The sequence below is a fragment of the Heptranchias perlo genome, chromosome 4 (genome assembly GCF_035084215.1).
Source record: "Heptranchias perlo isolate sHepPer1 chromosome 4, sHepPer1.hap1, whole genome shotgun sequence".
NCBI lineage: Eukaryota > Metazoa > Chordata > Chondrichthyes > Hexanchiformes > Hexanchidae > Heptranchias > Heptranchias perlo.
This window is the reverse complement of record NC_090328.1, coordinates 95,873,820-95,897,676: the sequence shown is the minus strand read 5'-3', so window position 1 is coordinate 95,897,676 and position 23,857 is coordinate 95,873,820. Positions and strand designations below refer to the sequence as shown.

General features: G+C 42.4%; 1 protein-coding gene and 1 long non-coding RNA gene across 2 annotated transcripts in view; one reads left to right on the top strand and one right to left on the bottom strand.

The window, feature by feature from the left end:
- LOC137321120 (uncharacterized) overlaps positions 1 to 19,388 on the top strand; it is a 47,678-nt gene extending 28,290 nt beyond the window's left edge. Inside the window, exons 2-3 of the long non-coding RNA XR_010962714.1 lie at positions 15,002 to 15,309; positions 19,254 to 19,388. This is a non-coding gene — a long non-coding RNA (uncharacterized lncRNA). The remainder of the gene's footprint in view (positions 1 to 15,001; positions 15,310 to 19,253) is intronic.
- Positions 5,277 to 18,845, bottom strand: zgc:195282 (uncharacterized protein LOC100192223 homolog). The gene is made up of 4 exons (XM_067983344.1): positions 18,739 to 18,845; positions 17,698 to 17,792; positions 11,410 to 11,464; positions 5,277 to 5,765 (listed from the first exon to the last, which is right to left on the bottom strand). The coding sequence occupies exons 1-4, from the start codon at positions 18,779 to 18,781 to the stop codon at positions 5,686 to 5,688; spliced, it is 273 nt and encodes a 90-aa protein (XP_067839445.1). The 5' UTR covers positions 18,782 to 18,845; the 3' UTR covers positions 5,277 to 5,685.
- Positions 19,389 to 23,857: the final 4,469 nt, after the last annotated feature.

The following is a 23,857-nucleotide window of genomic DNA, read 5'->3' as shown; positions in this document are numbered from 1 at the left end:
TGCCTTTAACAAATCTGTGCTGGCTTTCCCTAATCAATCCACGTTTGTCCAAGTGACTGCTAATTCTGTCCCGGATTATGACACTAAGTTAGGAGGAATATTAAGTTTTGTAGGTGGGAGCAAAAGATTACAAAAGGTCACAGACAGACTAAGTGAGTGGGCAAAACTATGGCAGATGGAGTTCAATGTGGGGATGTGGGTGGGCCTGGAGCACATGTGATTTCTAGCAATGTTTGGGTGGGTTGGGTCAAGAATGGAGACAGCCAGGTACATCCCACACTGAAGTACAGCCTGTGGTTTATCAACTCAGTTAAGCACATGTCCCATAAGTATTTTGTTACACGATTTTTTTGGAAAGGGACAGCTTACACCACAAATGTTCCCTTCCACAACCAGCTGTACAAGGGTACCTAAAAATAAGTCAAGGGAAGCAGCTTAGTGGATTTAGTATAACACTAAGTTCATGCTGAAAATCAGGGTGGTCGGCAGATGAAAATTTTATTTTTAAATCTCCTGCCCATTGGCCGCCTGAGGCCAGCCAGTCTCAATTTCCGAGCCTTGAAGTGGCCAGCTAGCGTTGAAACAGGCAGGAGATTTATTTCAATATTTAAATAAGGATCCTACGCCAGTTGTGGGATCTCCAATGTCATTTTCGTGTGCCAATAGGAAGAGCGTTCATCCAGTGGTACCGTGCGCTGAGCACCTTAAATGGACCACAGGACCTCTCCTAAAAAAGCTTCCGGCCCGATGTCCCCCCCCCACCTCATTTCTTTCGGCACGGCTTGGCTCCGTAGGGAAGCCGCTGCAGTTTCCACTTCCTCTGACTGGTGAGCTGTTTGTGAGCACTGCTTTGGCGATTATAGCTCGCCGGCATTCTGCAGGTGAGGCCTGGTCACGAGAACAGCTAGTGCAATTGGGTGGGCAATGTGATAGTTCCACCCAATCCGTGCTCCATATACTACTAATTAGTTTCTTATAGCGATGTACATGGTAAGTCAGGGAATGCGGTCTCTCTCTTACCTATATCTGCTGTCTTCTGGTTCTGCCTCTCTCGCTTAAAAGAAAGAAACAACTTGCATTTATATAGCTGTAAAGCAAAATACTGCGGATGCTGGAAATCTGAAATGAAAACAGAAAATGCTGGAAATACTCAGCAAGTCAGGCAGCATCTGTGGAGAAAGAAACAGTTAACATTTCAGGTTGATGACCTTTCGTCAGAACTGGAACAAGTTAAAGATTTAACAGTTTTTAAGCAAGTACAGAGACAAGCAAAAGGGGGGGAGGGAGGGAAGGAAAGAATGAAAGGGAAGGCCTGTGATAGGGTAGAGGGCAGGAGTGATTGAATAACAAAAGGGATGATGGTGCAAGACAAGGAGGGTGGTAATGGGACAAGTAAAGAAACAAAAGATGGTTCTAGAAGAGCTGTAAATGGCAACAGCAGAACCATTAGCAGCACCTGCTGACTGAAAAAATGGGAGCAGTGGTTATGATCTGAAGTTATTGAAATCAGTGTTGCTCCAGAAGGTTGTAAACTGCCTAATCAAAAGATGAGGTGCTGTTCCTTGAGCTTACGTTGAGCTTCATTGGAACCGCGTAGGAGGCTGAGGACAGAGAGGTCAGAGTGGGAGTGGGACAGAGAATTAAAATGGCAAGCGATCGGCAGGTCAGGGTCATGCTTGCCATTTTAGAGGAGACTGCATCGTGAACAGCGAATACAATATACTAAATTGAAAGAAGTACAAGTAAATCGCCCTTTCACCTGCAAGGAGTGTTTGGGGCCCTTGACGGTGGGGAGAAGGTGAAAAGGCAGGTATTGCATCTCGTGTGTTTCAGCCTGTTCTTGCCCCACGGAACTTATTTCTTCCTATCTCAACTCTTTTTTTCCCTCCTTGTCCAGTCTCTTCCGACCTATATCCGGATCTCTTCCGACACCCTCTGCCACTTTAACAGTTTCCACTTCCCTGGCCCTAACCATCTCTTTTTCACCATGGACATCCAGTCCCTCTACATCTCCATCCTCCACCAGGACAGCCTGCGGGCCCTCTGCTTCTTCCTTGAATGGAGGCCCATCTACCACTACCATCCTCTGCCTGGCTGAACTTGTTCTTATGTTGAACAACTTCACCTTTGACTCCACTCACTTCCTCCAAATAAAAGGTGTCTCTATTGGAACCCGCATGGGTCCTAGCAATGCCTGCCTTTTTGTGGGATATGTGGAACATTCTTTGCTCCAGTCCTACTCCGGTCCCCTCCCTCACCTCTTTTTCCGGTACATTGATGACTGTTGGTGCCGTTTCCTGCTCTAGCCCCGAACTGGAAAATTTCATCAACTTTGCTTCCAATTTCCACCCTTCCCTCACCTTCACATGGTCCATCTCCGACTCTTCCCTTCCCTTCCTCGACTTCTCTATCTCCATTTCTGGGGATAGGCTGTCAACCAATATCTACTGTATGCTCACAGACTCCCACGGCTACCTTGATTACACTTCCTCCCACCCCACTTCCTGTAAGGACTCTATTCCATTCTCCCAGTTTCTCCATCTTTGTCGTATCTACCCTGGCAATGCCACCTTCCACACCAGTCCATCCAATTTGTCTTCCTTTTCCCTCAACTGAGGATTCCCCTCCACTGTAGTTGACAGGGCCCTCGACCATGTCTGTCCCATTTTCGCATTTCTGCCCTCACCCATTCCCCTCCCTCTCAGAACCATGATAGGGTCCCCCTTGTCCTCACCTTCCATTCCACCAGTCTCCACATTCGACGTATCATCCTCTGCCATTTCCGCCACCTCCAGCGCGATGCCACCACCAAACACATCTTCTGCTCCCCGCCCCTTTCAGCATTCCGAAGGGACCGTTCCCTTTGTGACACCCTGATCCACTTCCATCAAGCCCAACACCCGCTCTCCTTCCCACGGCACCTTCCCGTGTGAGCTCAAGAGATACAACACCTGCCCTTTCACCAGCTCCCTTCCCACCGCCCTGGACCCCAAACGTCCTTCCAGGTGAAATAGCGATTTACTTGTACTTATTTCAATTTAGGAAACTGTATTCGCTGTTCACAATGCATTCTCCCCTACATTGGGGAGATGAAACGCAGATTAGGTGATCGCTTTGCTGAAGGCCTCTGCTCAGTCCACAAGCCTGATCCTGACCTTCCATTCACTGGACATTTTAATTCTCTGTCCCACTCCCACTCTGACCTCTCTGCCCCCGTCCTCCTACACTTCCAATGGTGCTCAACGTAAGCTCGAGGAACAGCACCTTATCTTTCAGTTAGGCACTTTACATCCCTCTGGACTCAACACTGATTTCAATAACTTCAGATCATAATCACTACTCCCATTTTTTTGGTCAGCAGGTGCTGCTAATGATTCTGCTGTTGCCATTTACAGCTCAGCTAGACTCATCTTTTGTTTCTTTACTCATCCCATTACCGCTCTCCTTGCCTTGCACCATCATCCCTTCTGTCATTTAATCACTCCTGCCCACCACCCTAACGCAGACCTTCCCCTTTGTTCCTCCCCTTCCCCTCCCTTTGCTTGGCTCTGTACTTGCTTAAAAACTTTAACTCTTTAACTTCTTCCAGTTCTGATGAAAGATCATCGACATGAAATGCTAACTCTATTTCTTTCTCCACAGATGCTGCCTGACTTGCTGAGTATTTCCAGCATTTTCTGTTTTTAATTGCATTTATATAGCGCCTTTCATGACCTCAGGACGTCCCAAAACGCGTTGGACTGTAAGGGAATCCAGGAATACAGGGATTAGGCGGGAAAGTGGAGTTGAGGTTGAAGATCAGCCGTGATCTTATTGAATGGCGGGTCAGGCTTGAGGGGCCATATGGTCTACTCCTCCTATTTCTCATGTTCTTACAGCCAACTAAATACTTTTGAAGTGTAGTCACTGTTGTAGGAAACCTACAGTACAATATTCTCTAGTACCTCTTTTTCTTAACTCTTACCTTTTGGGTGGGTGTGGTGAGGAAAATTGCTGCATTTGGGGTGTGGGTTGTGGGGCAAATATGGCCCTCAGTGGTTCCTTTCCCATTCCCTCCACTCATCACTCATGCTTCCCCCATCCCCTGATGCTATGATGTCCCCTACCTCTTCACTTCCCCACTACCCGTTCCACTTCCTAATATTCCCTCAGCCCCATCACTACCGCTACTACTGCCCCTTTGAACCACCCAATCAACCCCATTATTCTTCCCTCACCTTGCTCCACTGTCACTCATCTCACCCTTACCTTTTCACCCACTCTCTCACTCCCAGTCACTCCCCCCAAGGACAGGCAGTGAGAGGCTAAAGGCAACCTCACCCTCAATCAGTTTTCTTACCCTTGTATCCTACCTTACTATTTGTTTCCTTCAAAGAGGCTTTGCTTGCTTTCAAAATTCAAGTTTTTAAAAAAAAATCAAATTGGAATAAGAAAAGAAACTGCCTGTCTGCTTTTATCTCTGTCTATCTGTCTCTCTCCTGCTGTCTCATAGGTGTTTGAAATTAGAATCTTTGCCTCACAGATGTAACCCATTAACATTAACCTTTACTGTCGCAACACACATTTCTTTTTTAAAAACACATTCATTATGAATTTTACCTAAGTAAGGCTTTTGGTATTTGTCCGATAGCCTTTTTTCATCTAATTTTGAAAGAAAAATATTCCTTCGTATAGCTGACTGAACAGTACTGATGCATCCTGGGAAATTAGATATACAGTACTGCATAAGCTCAGGTGCACAATCCAAGTTCAGCTCACAGGGTCAAATTATCAGTCTTTTGGGAGAGGCTGAGGGCTTCAAGTAAATACTTTAATTAAGGCATTAAAATACACAAGACAATTCAATGGACACATTTATTCATGTTACTGTGAAATATGTAATTTTTTTATTTTTTTTTTATTTATATATATTGGTTAAACCCTTACTTTGGAGATAAGAAATTTCAATTACTGAAAAAAAAATGGCATTAAAAAAATTGTCAGAAATCATTCTGAGAGAATTGTGAGCACCCAGTAGCCAGATTGCACAATCAGAATGACCAGTTTATTTAGGGATTTTTTAAAATTATAAATGGAATTTATAGTGGGAAAAATTGATACAAAAAATGTGACAGAAATGTGATAACAGGAAGTCAAGGGGTGCAGACAGGAAGTGCGCATAAATATAAGTTTTCATTATAGATAGGTATATTGCATATATTACTAACTTGTAGCTGCAAATAATGGTCCATATTTTGGATTCAGAAAATGAACAATTGGGGCATAAACGGTCTGCAGAGATCAGCCAACCGTATCATTTTCACAGCAGCTGCACTCCATCCAAATAGGTTAATACGGCACGTAGAAAGAGTGATCTCACTGAGCTGCTTTGTGTAGAATCAGAGGTGTTTATATTGGCCTCCGAAAACTGGATTTCACTAGAATTACAAATGGGTGGCAGAAGACAGAGTACAGATAGGATTGCAGTATCAGTATCAGACATTCTGAAGCTATCAGGTTGGTATCACATGCAAAACTACATAACCATAAGATGGTCTGAGAGCAAATGTTTCTTCATTTGCACAATAATGGCGCACAGCAGCTAATTATTTCTAAAGCTCGTACAATTGTTTCTACAAGTTGTTCCCTTTTTGTGTTGCTGTTCTGATGGGTGGAGGCTGCAATTCTTCCTTAAGCTGGGTGGCACTAAGTGCTGCTGGGGTTCTCAACTGGAACGCTGGATCCAGTTGCTCCAAGAGTGGATCGAGATGTTGGTCGTCTTGCTCCTATGGTGAAATAGAAATAATAACAAAGAGAATGATAATTGAAAGTTAAAGGACTGATCAACAAAGGGACTGGACAGTAGAAACTCCTCTTGGTAAAGTTTATGCACAATACTCAGCATTCTTGTTCTACAGTCCTGTGTGCGCAGATGTTAATTTGTTTATTTATTTAGTTTAATTTATTTAAAAGGGTTAATGTCTGTGTAAAAATAGTGTACTGAGGAATTTAGTACACGCCTGTCAAGCATTTGCACATGAATTTTGCTGATCAGATTTCCTACCATCTTATGGTTAAATTTCTCAATGTCGTACACCTGTAGCCTAAATCCTGGCTAAACTGCACATGCCTCATCATAGACCTTCCACATCTCATTTATTGCACATTTGACACCTGCAATTTTTTTTTAAAAGCCAGCTGTTTTCCCGACTGAGTCTTTTTCCCACCATCGGTTCCAAGATCAGTTGTTTTCTTTGCGGTTGGAAGGTCTGTTTATGAAAAGGCACTATAAGTAATAAGCTGTGTGTTACCCAGTGAAGTCCACGATGAGTGAAGATGATTTTCTGTGAGTTTCTTCTCCCTGTCATGCCTTCAGCAGGGAGGCACTGAGCAGAGGCCAGCACTTCCCCTCAGAAGAAGGGGGTAAGCCAGAAGACCAGTCATCTCAGAATTCTACCGGACAACTCCAAGAAGTCTTTTACAGCGTCATATTAGCAGAAACCTGAAGCAACTCCTTTTGGGGTAATGTGTGTGGCATGTGGAGACCCAGCAGGGAAAAAAGAAAACTATTTAGGAAAGCTCATGATATGCATCGAAACACAATGTATCTGTTTGCACGTGCGTGTGTTTGCACGTGCATATGTTTATATCTGTGTCTATTTATTGATATATGCTGCATACCTGCCCTGCAGGTAGAGGGACCTTTGATATCCCCCGACACAAGTCAAAGCCAAATTATCCCAACCCCTAAACAATACACAGTTCCAATGTGTACACAACTATATCAACAACTCTGAATGTGCCAACATATCTGTATGCACTGGGTGACAAAAATATACAGTGACTTCACAAATTATTTAGATATATATTCTATTTGCTAAATTTAAAAACATTGACGTAATTTCATTCCACTTAGTCAAATGAGCTGGTCCCATTTTTGTGGTATTAATTCACCAATTTTTTTGTAATATTGAAGCTGTTGCAGTAACAGGCCTTTGTTTTGTTTAACCCTGTCCTGGCCAATATTTATCCCTCACCCAACATCATTTAAAAAACAGATTATCTGGTCATCATCACATTGCTGTTTGTGGGACCTTGCTGTGCACACATTGGTTGCCGGGTTTCCTACATTACAACAGTGACTATGCTTCATTGACTGTAAATGCTTTGGGATGTCCTGAAGTCGTGAAAAGTGCTATATAAACGTAAGTCTTTCTTAAAGATGCACATCAATTTTTGAAAAAACCTAAGGTCCTGAATTTGCTCGAACTCCCTCCATAACTCTAGTGGGAGCCTGATGGAATGGCTGCAAACTGCACTGGGACATGGATACACCGAGCCCGCACTGGCATTGGAGTTTCCACCCGCCCCCCCCCCCCCCAACAAGAACACTGATGTAGCGGGCCTAGGCCCTTGGAATTTTAGTTTCCTTGAAGTGATCTGGCATAAGCCTGGAGGCTGGCACGCCTGGTGAGATGAGGCGTACTGGCCTCCCGAAGGGCCTCGCGGGGGGTCCAGGCTTCCCTCGGGTCACAAAGTCATCTGTATGGGCTGGCAGGTGCCCCGTGGCATGGGTGTCCACCCGCCCCAAGTAAATTAGGTACCCACCCCTGGCAGGGTCAGCTCTGGAGGGCACCCATGGGGGTGATCTTGGCACAATTGCCAGGATCATATCCCAGACCAATTTTGGGGGCCCGTTGTTTCCAGCTTGTCAAATGCTGAGCGCTACAAGAACAATATTAGATGACTGTATAGAATCAAAACACGTAAAATTAAAATAAAAGAAATTATGATTTTTATAAACAAAAGGTTTCTTGCAGAAATAGTGCTGTGGTTCTTGAAACTGACTATCCTGCATGTCCAGTTACTCCATTGCCTTATCTCCAGTGGTTTATTTTTCTCGTGAGTTTTAAATGGAAGTGGTTGTGTCGCAGCAGAAACTGAATTTCACCAAACATAACCTGCAGCCGTTATGCATCCCAGTGTAAAATTCAATCATGCACTGTCATAGAATCATAGAAAGGTTACTGCACGGAAGGAGACCATTCGGCCCATCGAGTCCACGCCGGCTCTATGCAAGAGCAATCCAACTTGTCCCACTCCCCCACCCTATCCCCATAGCCCTGCAAATTTTTTACTTTCAAATACTTATCCAGTTCCCTTTTGAAGGCAATGATTGAATCTGCCTCTGCCACCACCTCGGGCAGTGCATTCCAGATCATAACCACTCGCTGTGTAAAAATGTTTTTCCTCATGTCACCTTTGGTTCTTTTACCAATCACCTCAAATCTGGTTCTTGACCCTTCCACCAATGAGATCAGTTTCTAGCTATCTACTTTGTCTAGACCCTTCATGATTTTGAATACCTCTATCAAATCTCCTCGCAACCTTCTCTGTTCCAAGAAGAACAACCCCAGCTTCTCCGGCATATCCACGTAAATAAAGTCCCCCTCATCCCTGGATTCATTCTAGTAAATCTCTTCTGCAGCCTCTCTAAGGCCTTCACATCTTTCCTAAAGGGCTGTGCCCAGAACTGGACACAATACTTCAGTTGTGGCCGAACCAGTGTTTTATAATGGTTCATCATGACTTCCTTACTTTTGTACTCTATGCCTCTATTTATAAAGCCCAGGATCCCGTATGCGTTTTTAACCGCTTTCTCAACCTGCTCTGCCACCTTCAACAATTTGTGCTCATATACCCCAGATCTAGACTAGATGCAGGGAGGATGTTCCCGATAGCTGGGGAGGCCAGAACCAGGGGTCACAGTCTCAGGATACAGGGTATGCCATTTAGAACCGAGATGAGGAGAAATTTCTTCACTCAGAGGGTGGTGAACCTGTGGAATTCTCTACTACAGAAGGCAGTGGAGGCCAAGTCATCAGATATATTCAAGGAGGCGATAGATATATTAATACTAAAGGGATCAAGGGATATGGGGAAAAAGCGGGAATAGGGTACTGAGTTAGACAATCTGCCATGATCATTTTGAATGGCGGAGCAGGCCCGAAGGGCCGAATGGCCTACTCGTGCTCCTATTTTTCTTTCTAGCTCTCATTTCCTGTACCCCTTTTAGAGTTGTGCCCTCTAGTTTAGATTGCCTCTCCTCGTTCTTCCTACTGAAATGTATCACTTTGCATTTTTCTGCGTTAAATTTCATCTGCCACGTGTCCGCCCATGCCACCAGTCTGTCTATATCCTCTTGAAGTCTATCACTATCCTCCTCACTGCTCATTATCCTTCTAAGTTTTGTGTCATCTGCAAATTTTGAAATTGTGCCCTGCTCACCCAAGTCCAAGTCATTAATATAGATCAAGAAAAGCAGGGTCCCAGCACTGACCCCTGGGGAACACCACTGTACACTTCCCTCCAGTCCGTGAAACAACCGTTCACCACTACTCTCTGTTTCCTGTCACTTAGCCAATTCTGTATCCACGTTGCTACTGCCCCCTTTATTCCATGGACCGCAATCTTGATGACAAGCCTACCATGCGGTACTTTATCTAACGCCTTTTGAAAGTCCATATACACGACATCAACTGCATTGCCCTCATCTACCTTCTCTGTTACCTCATCAAAAAACTCTATCAGGTTAGTTAAACACAATTTGCCTTTAACAAATCCGTGCTGGCTTTCCGTAATCAATCCACACTTGTCGAAGTGATTGTTAATTCTGTCCCGGATTATCGTTTCTAAAAGTTTCCCCAAGAGCGAGGTTAAACTGACTGGCCTGTAGTTGCTGGGTTTATCCTTACACCCTTTTTTGAATAAGGGTGTAACATTTGCAATTCTCGAGTCCTCTGGCACCAGCCCCATATCTAAGGATGTTTGGAAGATTATGGCCAGTACCTATGCAATTTCCACCCTCACCAACTTAGGATGCATCCCATCCGGACCTGCTGACTTATCTAGTTTAAGCACAGCCAGGCTTTCTAGTACCTCTTCTTTATCAATTTTTAGCCCATCCAGTATCTCAACTATATCTTCCTTTACTCAGTTGGTCCTCAGACCAGCCTTCACAACAACCATTTGGCTGAACAAAAGCAGAAAAATAAAATCAACAAATCCACAAAAATACCAGGAGGGCACTCCAGGCTTTCGGTTGCATGCTCCCCATCAGTCACAATCCAATCGTGAGGGCCATGTAACAACAACAACTTGCGTTAATGTAGCACCTTTAATGGAGCAAAACGTCCCAAGATGCTTCACAGGAGCAATTTTCAAACAAACTTGACACCGAGCTGCCTAAGGAGATATTAGGACAGGAGATCAAAAGCTTGGTCAAAGAGGCAGGCTTTAAGCATCTTAAAGGAGGCAGAGAGGGAAGTCCAGAGGTTAGGGCCACCAATGTGGTTGACTCATAATGCCTTCTGAAGTGACCTAGCAAACCACTGAGTTGTAAAAATAATTGCCATGAAGCAAGAAGGAAGCCCACCACCACAAACTCAGGGCAACTAAGGGTGGGCAATAAATAGCAAACTTGCCAGTGTTACCATCATGAGAAGAAAATAAATAGCCTGCCCTATGTTATAAAGAGATGCAAGGCCATATTTTCCTCAGTGTGTTCTTTTATATAAAAAAAGCAGAAGTGTATAAGCAGAAGTGGGAGAATAGTTAAAGCAGTAATGGGCTAATCATTCATTTATACAAAGAAAAAACAAACTTGCATTTCTAAAACACCTCTGACATCCTCAGAACGTCCCGAAGTGTTTTGCAGCCAATGAATTACTTTTGAAGTGTAGTCAGTGTTGTATGTCAACAAATGTGGCAACCAATTTGTGCACAAGAAGGTTCCACAAACAGCTATGAGATAAATAATCTGTTTTAGTGGTGCTGTTTGAGGGATAAATTTTGCCCAGGACATTGGAAGAACTTTTCTTTCAAATAGTGCCATGAGATCATTTAAGTCCACCTGAGAGATGGTTTAACATCTCATCTGAAAGATGCACCTCTGACAGAGTAACACTTCCTCAGTACTGCACTGGCATACTGCATTTAAACCACTACTCTGAGTAGTGTCTCCATCCTAAAATGGGTTTGTGAAAATTACTGGGGAAAAACACACAACTTTTTGCTAGTATAACCAATTATGTGGAACCAATGCAACACAGGGCAACACTAAGAAACAAAACAAATTCTCGCTCAGAGCAGGCAGCGGCTTTATGAACGGGACAGTGCGAAAGTATTGCCACGACTTTCAGAGAATAGGGTCGCCAAAGTTAAATTAACCACAACAACTTTAGAAACATTGACACTTGTGAAGCCCCAAATATTTTCATCTGCAGTAGTCCTTAAGGTTATGTAATTTTTGTGACTACGGTATGTGTGTGCGTGTGCGCATCTGTGTGTGTGTGTATGTGTGTTTCTGGATCTGTGTGTGACTGCATCTATATCTGTGTGTCTCTGTGTATTAGTTAAATGCTGTCTTACCTCTTGGCCCGAAGTGCTGTAAGTAGCAGTGATTGCAGTATGGTTTCTCATCATACTAAGCAAAAGAAAGAACAGGAAGTTACTCAAATTAAAAATAAGTAATTTCATTTTTTAAATAAATAATTTGAATTGTACTTTATCACATCCTCAGAATGCCCCAACATTCTTCACATCCAATGAATTATTTTTAAAGCACAGTCACTCTTTTTATGTAACACAAAGCAAGATCCCACAAACAGCAAATGTGATGAATAACCAGTTAGTCTCCTTTTGGTGGTGTTGGTTGAGAGAATGATGTCAGTCAGGACAACTCCCTACTCTTTATCAAATAGTGCTATGGGATCTTTTACATCTACCTCAACAACCAAATGGTGCCTTGTTTAATGTCCCATCCAAAAGGCAGCACCTCCGACAGTATAGCACTGGAGTGTTAACCGAGATTATAGGCTCAATTCCTGCAGGGGGGGCTTGAATCCACAAACCTTTGACTCAGAGGCAAATGTGCTATCACTGAGTCAAGCTATGCAGCTGTTCATTGCACGTAAAAAAAAAAACAACCATGAGGAATAAAAGTCACACTACCCACGCCAAGAACTTTTGTTATTTTCTTGAACTGAAACAAATCTATAAAAATAATTTTTCATTAAAGCAGACCCCAAGTCAGAACAGAATTTGCCTGGACAAGCTCTGCTGAACAGATCCTACTTGTACAGAAATGGTTTGCATTTCTCCGCTTTCCATATATGTCCTCTACATATCCCTGCCCTGCACATCGGTTTCATGTATCAGCCCTCGCTTTGTATTAGGTCTTAATCTGGCATTCCAGAGGAAACCCATATCCCATCTGCTTTTTAAGACAGAAACAAAAATCAGTCACATATTTTGTAAGTAAAAAGTGGTTGCATTGTTTTTGAACAGAGAATAAAGGATAAATTGGATGGCGTGCTAAGTAGCAGTGCACTCAGGAGCTTAGAATGATTTCATAGAAAGACACAGAAGTTACAGTATGGAAACAGGCCATCCATTTTGGTCTTTACTATCCACATGAGCAAATAATTCTAACTACATTTACCCACCCTGTTCCCATAATCCCTTCAACCCGTTTTCCTTCATCTATCAATCCAGTCTAATCTTGAATGTTGACATGGGGGTGATTTTAACCCACCCATCAGGAGCAGTCCGGCCACGCAGTTAAAATCACCTCCGAAAACCTACTGCTACATTCGAGCTTGATTCCCACCCCCCGCCACTTTAACTGGACCCTTTTTCTAGACAGCCGTGGCACCTGTCTAGGAACCTCATTAATAAACACAAATTGGGGGCCATCCCACTCAGTGAACCCTGGTCGGCAGGAACTGTAAGGTAACTGCTAAATGCTCTTTAGTGAGGTCAGGAGATCCTCCCCACGACTAACGAGTGCTAGCGGGTGGCCTCCAGGCCCCCTGATCATCAGCTGCCAGCAGCCAGCCAGCTGCATTTTTCCACCTGGACCTCAAACAGATGATGTCACCCAACACCCGCCCACCTAAAATCCGCTCCCAGTTAAAATCTGCCTCAACCACTAACCCAGGAAATGAAGTCTACAGCCTCGCAACCCTCCTGCTCTCTGATCTAAATCTCTTCCATTTAATCTTGTATCTATCTATGGCCCCTCATTCTATTCTCCATTACTACAAGAAACAGTCTGCTTATAGTCTGTCCCATCCTTTCATAATTTTAAACACTTCTATTGCATTGTTCTAATGAGAAAATAACCAATTTTTCAAATCATACCAGGCAGCCTTCTAGTGAATCTGCATTGTATCCTCTCTAAAGCCTCAATATCCTTCCTGTGGTGTGGAGCCCAAGACTGCAAACAGTGCTCCAACTGACATCTTATTAAGGTTTTATATAAGTTCATCATTACTTCTTGGTCTTTATATTCTATACTTCTTGTAATAAAATCGAGAATTCCATCAGCTTTTTTATCAGCCTGAGGTGCTGCCTTTAATGTCCGGTGAACCTGTATCCCCAAATCCTTCTGCTCTTCCACAGCACCGAGCCTACTTTCATTCAGAGTATAATTACTGTTTTTTTACCAAAAAATCACCTCACACTTACATTGAATTCCATCTGCTACTTTTTAACCCATTGCCCCATTTTATCAATGTCCCTTTGCAGCTCCCTTTGGTCTTCTAAAGAATTAACTGTATCTCCTTTTTTGGTATCATCTGCAAATTGTGAAACAATTCCTTCTTGGCCTCTATCGTAATCATTGATAAACACAGTGAACAGAAGTGGCCCCAGAACTGAATCCTGTGAGTCACTGCTACCCTCTTCAAACCACTCTGTAAAACTGCCCTTAATTCCGACTATGTTTCCTCCCTTCTAACCAATTTTTAATCCAGTTTTCTATCCTCTTGATTCCATACTCTTTAATCGTCTCTAGTACTCTCCCATGTGGTAACTTGTCAAAGGCTTTCCTACAGTCTATGTACACTACATCCACTACATTTCCTCATCCACCTTGTCTGTAGCGTCCTCAAAGAATTCTACAGGGTAGATTTTCACCTTCGCTGCCTGGGCAGTGGCAGTAATCTGGCAGAGCAGATTCCTCGTCTTTTGTAGAACACATCCGATTTTCATTCCGTTGAAATCAATAGAATGAAAATCAAGCAGGTTCTATAATCTGCTCCACCAGATTACTGCCCAGGCAGTCAAAGCAAAAATCTATCCTATGAGGTTTGTCAAACCCAATTGTCCCTTTTGAAATCCATGCTGTCTACTTCTAACTATTTTCTCTTTATCTAAATACATGGTAATTTCATCCTTAATTACAGTTGCTAGAATTTCCCTACCACAGATGTTAAACTAACTGGCCTGGTTCTGACAAAAGGTCATTGACTTGAAACGTTAACTCTGTTTCTCTCTCCACAGATGTTGCCTGACCTTCTTATGTTCTTATTGGAGGTAGAGCAGGAAAGTGGAGTTGAGGTAGAAGATCAGCCATGATCTTATTGAATGTCGAAGCAGGCTCAAGGGGCCGTGTGGCCTACTCCTGCTCCTATTTCTTATGAGTGTTTCCAGCATTTTCTGTTTATATTTCAGGTTTCCAGCATCCGTAGTATTTTGCTTTTGTGTTAACCTGTAATTAACCAGATTAGCTCTATCTCCTTTTTTAAAAAATGGGTATTACATTGGCCACTCTCCAGTCCTCCGGCACACATCCATACTCAACAGAACTCTAAAGTATAATTTCTAGGGTCTCGGCAATTTCCTCCCTCAACTCCCTCAGGATCCTAAGATGTATCCTGTGTATTAACTTGAACCGGATATCGGGGAGTGTTATGTATTTAATCTTTCAGGGTTCACCTCCTTTCATAAACCACAAAAGCAAAATTCAAGCAATTTATGCAGTTAACTGAACTCTGGGAATGTGTCTGTCATGTTCCAGGATTTTGGACCGTTTTGTTCACAGAACGGATTGTAGGATTGAGTGATGTTGAATGTTGAATTTGCACAAGACCCGAAACGTTTATTGCCTTGAATATGTGTGCAATCATTGTTAAATTTTATGATATATGAAAATTAATTTTTGCATACCTTTTCTAAGGGCCTGGCCTACACTAGTCTGTCATTCAGCACCCTGAAGGGAGAGTCAGCCTCAAATTGGGCACATCTCTGCCAAAGCCTCTCACAGAAAGACCTGGATTAAGCAGCTATTACACAGCATTGAACTAGGACTGTACAGCATTAGTGGCTGGCACATTGCAAACTGATCTATAAAGGACCTTTCACCATGCTGATGATTAATGAAGAAACTAAGGATTTGCATGAAGTTGTCGGAAGGTGTTACCCGAAAGCTGGCTATGTGACTATATTTCCAGGGTTCATTGGCTACCATGTTTGGGTTGAAGGCAGGTATGCAGTTTCTGTAGCAGTGCGGTGCCTCCAATTGGTGGAACTACTGTTCGATGTGGCATGGTGTGTGTCAGGAGAATGGTGGCAGTACATAGACATGTTTTATGATGAGCTGTGCTGCTCGTGATGCCACTCAGCGGGAGTTCCTGCTTGTGCGATCTGCTTGGTGATGGCTCCAAGCTGTGCTTGTTGGTTATCTAATGGCCAATGAATGACTGTCCTCCTGGGGGAAGGAGATAGTAGGCGCGGTCTCTTTGAGATCAAGGTCACTCTAAGATCCCGCCTCATGATGGAAAATTCGGACTAACTGAGCTGTTTGGTGCACTCGGTGGTGATTTGCCAGTCTGGCTCATTATAGAGACTTGGAGAGATAAAGAAAATAAATAACTAGCACTTTCACACCCTTTGGTGTCCCAAAGTGTCTCATGGCTAATTAAGTACTTTTTTAAGTGTAATCACTGTTGTAATTTAGGGAAATGCAGCATCCAATTTGCACACAAGGCCCCGCAAACAGCAATGATATAACTGACCAATTAATCTGTTTGAGTGTTGAGGGATAAATGTTGGCCAGGTGACTAGGAGAACTCCCTGGCTCTTCTTCAAATGGCTGCATCCTCCTGAATAGATTGGCCCTCAGTTTAATATCTCATTGTAAAGATGGCCCCTCTGACAGTGCAGCATTTCTTCAGTACTGCATTAAAGTGTTGGCCTAGATTACATGCTTAAGTACTGGAGTGGGGCTTGAACCCAGAACCTACTGACTCAGAAGGTCACTACCACTAAGCCAAGCTAGCATTTGGGGGTGAGACTGCTTCCAACTCTGCTTGGTATAACTCTGTAAGCCAATGCCTTAACGGGTAGAGTGGACAAGCAGTGGAAAGTTTACCAGTGCTCTGTGTGGGTAAATTGTGAGTTTTAGCTGGTTAAACTCCACCAATATCCTTGTGCTTGGGAACATCTGGGGTCCCTAGGTCTTGACTGTTACCAACCTGCATCCAAAGTCTTACCTAGGACTATGTGCTCGTGTGGAGGGTAAAGGCCGACATGGATTGGTTGGGCTGAATGGCCTGTTTCCTTGTTGTAACTGATTTGTACTTCAAAAAATAATTGGATAGACACTTAAAAAGGAAAATTTGCAGGGCAATGGGGAAAGAGTGGGGGAGTGGAATTTATTGGATAGCTTTTTCAAAGAGCTGGCACAGGCACGATGGGCCAAATGGCCTCTTTCTGTGATGTAAGATTCTATAATAACGGGGAGAGATTGTCCACTCCATAAAGAGCCATGTGAATTTCTCAGTAGCTTGGTTTGGGGACTCAAATGTGATAATGGGTTTCCACACATCTGATGCCTGGCTGACTAAAAAAACTTAAGGGCTTTCCTGTTGGAGAATTACCATCAGAGTTCATTTTGACTGTTACCTCCGCTAGCCAGCCCAGAGAGAAGGTATTACTGAAAAGTAATATGTTGCTTTACAGCAGCTCCAGCACTCCTGCATTTTATATCCATCTTTAACTTTTTATCTTTGATGTTTTGACAACATTTCCGTAACAAAGAAACACACATGAAAAAAAAGTTTAAAGTATGTGATTTCTATCCAAGCCTTGCTTTGTTTCAACGCATTTTTCCTGCAACTGTCTCCACTCTGAAGGGTTAGAGTCTGAGGTACTTTACAGTTGTTTATAAAAGCCATGTGCAGCTTTTTGCAGTCTTTTTCATTCTGTACTTCGACATCTCCAATTGTCTGGCTCTTTTATTCATTTTGAAATGCATTTCTAAAATAGACATTTTGATATCCAAAGTTCTATTTGCATAAAACATATAATTTCAGAAAGGCTCTCAGCTTTGTCTGGTTTGAATTAACCCTGCAACGTGTGCAAGGCCTTCATTTTAAAATGCACTCATTTAAAGTGTTTGTTTCACCCTGGAGAGGAGCTGACTTCAGTAAGTGTGATTTAAATTCATGTCCTTTATTTCTCCCAACAATCTTAGTGCCAGTTGCTTATGTTACAGCAGTCCATTTACACTGAAGCGTATGTGCACCCGAACACACACGAAGCAGCAGTAACCAACAATATACCCACTGCTCGAGCTTGAAACCATGATGAGAATCACGTTATCCCAGGTGCTCTGCTATTTAAATGGGGAGAATCCCAGTAGTGGAGTTCTAACTCAGATCAAGGTGATACATAATTAGTTTCATCTCCGTATGTACACGGGGCAAAAGACATTGATGTTCGTGATTAAAAAGCAAGTCCCAGATGTTCTGATTGCTTACAATTCCCCCAAGGAGCGAACTGCCATAGAACAAGGTTGAAGAAACAGATTATAGTATCAGCTAGACAGTCAGACATCGGGGCAAACAGATGGAGGCTCGACACACTACGTACCTCTGCATGCTGGCCCGGACTTAACTGGCGCTTGCACCGGTAGCATTTCAGACAAAGCGGGTGGTAGTCTTTGCCTAAAGATCGCTTTCTCTCCGCTGCAAAAAGAAAAATGTCAACAAAGGATCCTGTTTTAAATGAAAAATCACCACACTGAGCTGAAGCAATTTTTTCCCCCTGTGAATTGTTTACAAAAATGCCAAGATCTGTTTGATTCATGCTGGCTGCATTGCAGACTAGACACATCCTTCCGCCTTCTCAGAACAAACACATTTTTAATCCTAGCCGTATCAGGGGTTTTATTGTGACACCGATATCTCTTCTCTCTGTGGTAGCAATATTGTCTAGAAGACACTTTTCAACATGTATCTTTTAGAATGGTGTCTGATGGCTGACTTTTCAGATAAGGTGTCGCTGCAATAAAATGATAATGTAGCTTTTATGCTGTTTGATATTTGTTATTTGTGCAGTGACAAAGTAATCAGTATGTGTTAGATACAAAGCCCAGTTCCTTCCTCTAGTAACAGGTGTAAGATGAGCAGCTCTAAGCCCACCAGGCCCATTTCCTATTGCTCACCATATGGTACAAGGCACTCACTGTGGATTTTATAAGGAGGGAAATCCATTATTTTAGTTATGTTTTACCAACATCCATCTTTGCTGTGTACTGATTAATTTGAGAAGTTCAGCAGTAAGAAATTGAAGTCACCCTGACAAGCCAAGCACTTGCACTGCACAGTCATCCCACCTCAACGGTTCCTGGGCCAGAATACGGTTTACAAGTATTTCTGCGATTTGTTGTTTTATCTCAAAAGCCTGGTTGAGACCAAATTAAACCAGCTACAGAAATCATCCTTCCCCCAAATCCTTTAGGAAAACATTTAATTGCACATTAATCATCGCTGTCCTTTTCTAAAAGAATAATTTCAGTCTAGTTGCACAACACTGTACTGACTGTAAAAGGAAACAAGCTACACCAACTCGATTACAGAATTAATTCTTCCTTCAGCTCGGCTCCGTGTTTCCAAAGGGACACACACTTACCAAAATAGACAGGCTTCCCACAGATTGGACAGTACGAAATCATCTTCTGAAATTCTGTCTACTCAATCCTGCAGCAGACGCAGTTTTTAAAAATGTATAAAACTGACAGGAAAAGCAGCAAGTGTGACGTGTTTAACTTTAAAGTCAGGATGTGGTTTTTTTTAATGGCCACCATTAGAGAAGTCTGACAAGCTTAACTAAAACATTAATACACGGCAGTCAAAACCTATGGAGTTACACAACCAAGGATATCTGCAAACAGCTTATTTTTATTCCAGCCCTTAACATAGATGCTAAGTATAAAGAAGTGACAGAAAACTCCCTGCAAAGTTTTAAATGAGAAGGTGTTTATTTAATTTTTTATTTTGATAGCTATTTTGTTCAATATTGTGGGTAAAGGTGAGTGGTGGTGTTCATGTTATTTTCATGAATAACAGCAATTATTTTCTTTTGATCTATTGTAAATATTAATTTAAATATGTGAATATGAGAATAATTTTCAGCATCTCTTTTAGGTTAGTATTCCATAAATCCGGTTGTTTCAAGCTGTAAGTCTATTTAGGATGGGAATTCGCAGCTTGATTCCAGTGTGATCACCACCACTTTGCCACATCTATTGGAAATATCCAAGAGTCACCTTCAAGAGAGAGCTGGACCGGTTCCTGGCTGGGGCGGAGATAGCATCACACAAGAGGTAGGTGTTAAGCAATATAAGTCATGGTCAATATGTTCTCCTGGACTAGTTTTGATCACCCAATGAAAATCCTCACCATTGGAGAGGAATTTTCCAGATCTTTTTTTCTGTAATTGGCAGTGAGTTTTTGATCTGGTTTCCTCTCCCAGGAGACTACAGCACCTAGGGGGTAGGGAGTCTCCTGATGTGATGCATAAGGCATTACAACTGTATGGGACAGGCTAGGTGGACTAGCTGGTCTTTTCATGTCTGACGTTTTTGTATGTTCATATGTTAATTGCAACGTGGACAAAATAGGGCCCTATATTCAGATTGTTGGATAAAAAGGCACTTAGACAGGCTTGTAACAGTAATTATACCCAGTTACCGCTGAATCAATCATGCCATCTTTTTGGCTCCACCGGATCTCAAATTATCACCAACGTAAGTTTGGATACTGATCAGCTGAAGCCATAAGGCTTATTGTTGTTTCCCACTCACTGAGCAGGAATTGAAGCTGTTTGCCCATATGTAGCTGTGTGGTAATACTGCCACCAGGGCTGATTACAACATAACACACGAACAAAAGAAGCAAGCCCAAAGTTACTGAGCAACAGATAGATGTGATGGTGCAGTAAACTATCACCAGGACAGGCTTTGCATCTGGTACTGTCATCAATCCCCCCACCCCATCCATCTCCAAGGGCCTGGAGAGTGGCTTCTTGGTGGTTAAATACCCAGAAATAAGAAGTCTTGTCATGAGATCCAGAAACTCCCTGTAAAGTTTTAAATGAGAAGGTGTTTATTTAATTTTTCATTTTGATAGCTATTTTCTTCACATTTTACCCACAATATTGAACAAAACAGCTATCAAAATAAAAAATTAAATAAACACCTCTCATTTAAAACTTTACAGGGAGTTTGTGGATCCTTTCTGGATGAACAGCAGAAAGGGAAAGGTTGTTTTCAACTGAGTTGTCAGGAGAGCAACTAATAATGAAGGAATATACACCAGGATCACTGACTGTTTCAATAAACAAATCTCGTAGGGTGTTGCAGAGTTTGATGTGGAAGGCACCACATCAGACTGAATCTGCTAAGTTCCAGTTCAATGTACATTATCTGCACATACAACATGTATGTAAGGTTAAATCTTAGACAACATTAATATAAAAGTTAAATCCTACTTATGTTTCTCTTAGTCCACATGTGGTACTTTACTTCCTGTCAATAAACCTATTTTATTTCCTGCTGAGGGCCTTGTCTGCGGACATGCCTTGAAACCCTGTGTGTTGGAGCAATAGGATACATTACATAATCTAACCAGTCAGAGATTGGACCCTCTCTAGGCCTTAGTCTCTGATAACATATGGTGGTGACATGATAGCTATGCACAGTACACTCAAGATAGAGTTCACAGTGGAATTCTTAGTGACTTACGAATGCAGGAGCATAAGGTCAGCACTATGATCTCCTCTGACTGTGGTTGTATTGAACACAATGTCAACCCACCAAGCAACTCTGAGAGGAAGTGTAGGGTGTTTTGGGGTTGTTCTTACCCTATTGATCGGTGCAGATATCTGGTCCCCGGTCTAGCCAAGGAACACTTATACCTCACGGATCAGGGGTTCAGGAAAACGGGACTTATGCTAACGCACCCGGTGATGGATCACGTAGCCAAATAGCACAGAGAACACACAAACTCGGTGTTTGAATTGAATTGGAATGTTGGTTTCATTATACTGTCAACACGAAGAAAATAACAATAAAAACGGTCCTACACAGTACATTTTGTTACACACACCCACTACTGTACTTTATCCTGCTAAACTAAGGTTGGTGGGGAGACCCTGGAGACACCTATCACACACACACACACGTATGGTCGAGGCTCACCAATCCTTTGCACTTGCAGGTCTGGCTGACCGGTTCTCTCACGTAGGGTTCGTTGGTTTCGCTGGAAGCTGCTCTCCTCCCTGGAGAGCTCAGGTGAAAAAAAAGAGCGAGCAGGAACTAAGAGGAAGAGAGAGAGCTAGAAAAGAGATAAGAGCTAAGAAGCAAGAGAGCAAGAACCAGAGACAGCAAACAAGAGCAAAAAACAAGAGACCAAAAGCAAGAGAGCAAACATGAGAGCAAAGCAAGAGAGCAAGAAGAGACCAAAAGCAAGAGAGCAAAACAAGAGAGAGAGGGGTTTCGAGCTTCCACTTATATACCCCTCTCTTACAATAGTTTTCTTCGTTAAATGAGGCACTTCCATGTCTGTTTAAACAGTTCTTACAAAGTCCTTAAGAGTCCTTGATGGCTTTTGATGGTCTCTCATCATGTTGCAATTGCTTCTCTCGATGGGCCATTGTTCTTCGAATTCATTCCAATCGTCGAGCACTTGCCACACAAGGCTCCCTTTTCATCCCACGTCCTAGTTGTCGATTGGTTTTGCATCAGAACCGAGGCATAGCTCCACCATGTCTGGAGCAGTTGCCTCTCTCAGTGGCCTACTGCCTCTTGAATTAGTGCTGACCACCTGCTGTAGGTTTTGCATTAAAACAGAGACATGTCTGAAGCAGTAATTCTCCCACATTCCACTGTGTGTGTTGTTGATTCGTCTGGTGCCCTTTCACCTATCCTTCCATCTTAGGATTTTGGTCAATGGCCAAAGTTTTACATACTCAGGGAAAAGGTGGAATTCCCAGAATTCTTACAGAAGGCCTGCTGACATTGGGAAGGGATTTTATTTGTTTCTAATATAACTGTCAGAGCTGAGGCATGTTGTTCAGTCTAGTCTCAGTCAGATTAATGGCAATGTCCAGTATCTGCCAAATTAAATTGTTCAAAGTCTATGACATGACACATGAAACATTAGATCTAAGGGAAATTATCTACCTCAGCTCATAAGACATTGAGCTTCCACTGAGATGACTAAGACCATTCACAGGGTGCTCCATATCTCTCTCAAATCAAATTCCATAGGGGAATAAATCAGAGGATCACAATCAGATATATCTAGGCACTTGATGGGGTGAAGTAACAGGGTATCAAGTACAGTAAACAGAGCATTGATTGCAATAAATCATCAGGCACTCCCTGCAGTTATATCATTAGTTGAAGGAAATGTTTACCAAACTATAAGATGATGGATAGTGGCATCAATATGGGGCAATCCTTATTCTTAACTACATGCAGCTATGGTGATATTGGTGAGTTACAGTGTTAAATGCATCCATAGTTAGTATATACAGTTGTTGGTGACAAGAGATTGCTTCAGTTAAAATGCTGTTCAGTCAGGTTGCCTCTAACCTCTCTTGTCAGTGTAAATGCATTGATAAACCACAAGCTGTTACAGTTCTTTCTCTTCAGTTGCCAAGAACCACAGTTTGACCCGGTTTAGTCATGTTCTTGCTTTTGAGCCTGAGCCCCTGAATTTAGTACTTTCTGAGACATAGGGGCATAAAATATAAAAGCAAAGAGTTAATGATAAACTTGTACAAGGCAATGGTTTGGGCACAGTTACAGTACTGTGTGCAGTTCTGGGTGCCCCATTATAGAATGAACATTAAAACCATAGAGAACGTCCAGCAGAGATTCACTAGGATGATGCCAGACTATACTTATCAGTCAGCACTTGAGATACTGGGACTAAATGCACCGGAGGAAAGAAGGGTAAGAGGAGACTTAAAAGAGATATTTAAAATTATGATGGATTTGGATAGGATGAATAGGGAAGACTATTTCCTCGGGTTGGCTGATGAATAACAGATGAGTAATATTGAGAAATGGCACCTCACTTAATTTTGTTGGACCTGTCCCTAATAACTGGTATTTTGATATTTTTAGTCCATTGGTAGCCAAGCACTTACTGCGTAATGAAACAGAACTGGATTGATGGAATATGGGAACAGGGAGGGTAAAAGTGATTAGCACTATATGCACATGTGGAGGGTAAATGCTGACACGGACTGTTTGCGTGTTGTAACTTCTATATATGTATGTATGTAACTCGACATTAGCACTGCAAAATCAGGCATTAAAGCCCATTTTTGGATTTTCTGGTTGGTATAAAGTCAGTGTAATAATTAACATTCAGAGAGAAGAGTCTCTTGTTAGTGTGAATACAAGAGTGTGAATCCTCAGATTCGTATTCACTGAACATGCTCTATTAGCTAATGAGATCTGGAGTGATTGATCCTTATATAAACACAATATTAATTTAACGAAAAATACAGCTCCAGCCAAGAATTGTGTGGTGGGCAAAGTCTATGAAACAATTTTGAGATCTGGTCGGTGAAAACTTTAAAAAAAGATAATTTGTTAAAGGACAGCCAGCGTGGAATCAGGAAAAGTTTAGCTTTATGTTTAATCCCTGCAGGATCTTTTTGAAGACACTTTATATAGTGGGAAAAGCAAATACTATTACATACTTGGGACTTCAGAAAGCTATCGACAAGGTTT

Excerpts from the sequence above, each read along its gene's own strand:
- zgc:195282 (XM_067983344.1), bottom strand. The coding sequence starts at position 18,781 with ATGATTTCGTACTGTCCAATCTGTGGGAAGCCTGTCTATTTTG. Across the intron at positions 17,793-18,738 it reads TGGGAAGCCTGTCTATTTTG|CGGAGAGAAAGCGATCTTTA; the intron begins GTAAGTGTGTGT and ends TTCTTTTTGCAG. Across the intron at positions 11,465-17,697 it reads GTCCGGGCCAGCATGCAGAG|TATGATGAGAAACCATACTG; the intron begins GTACGTAGTGTG and ends TCTTTTGCTTAG.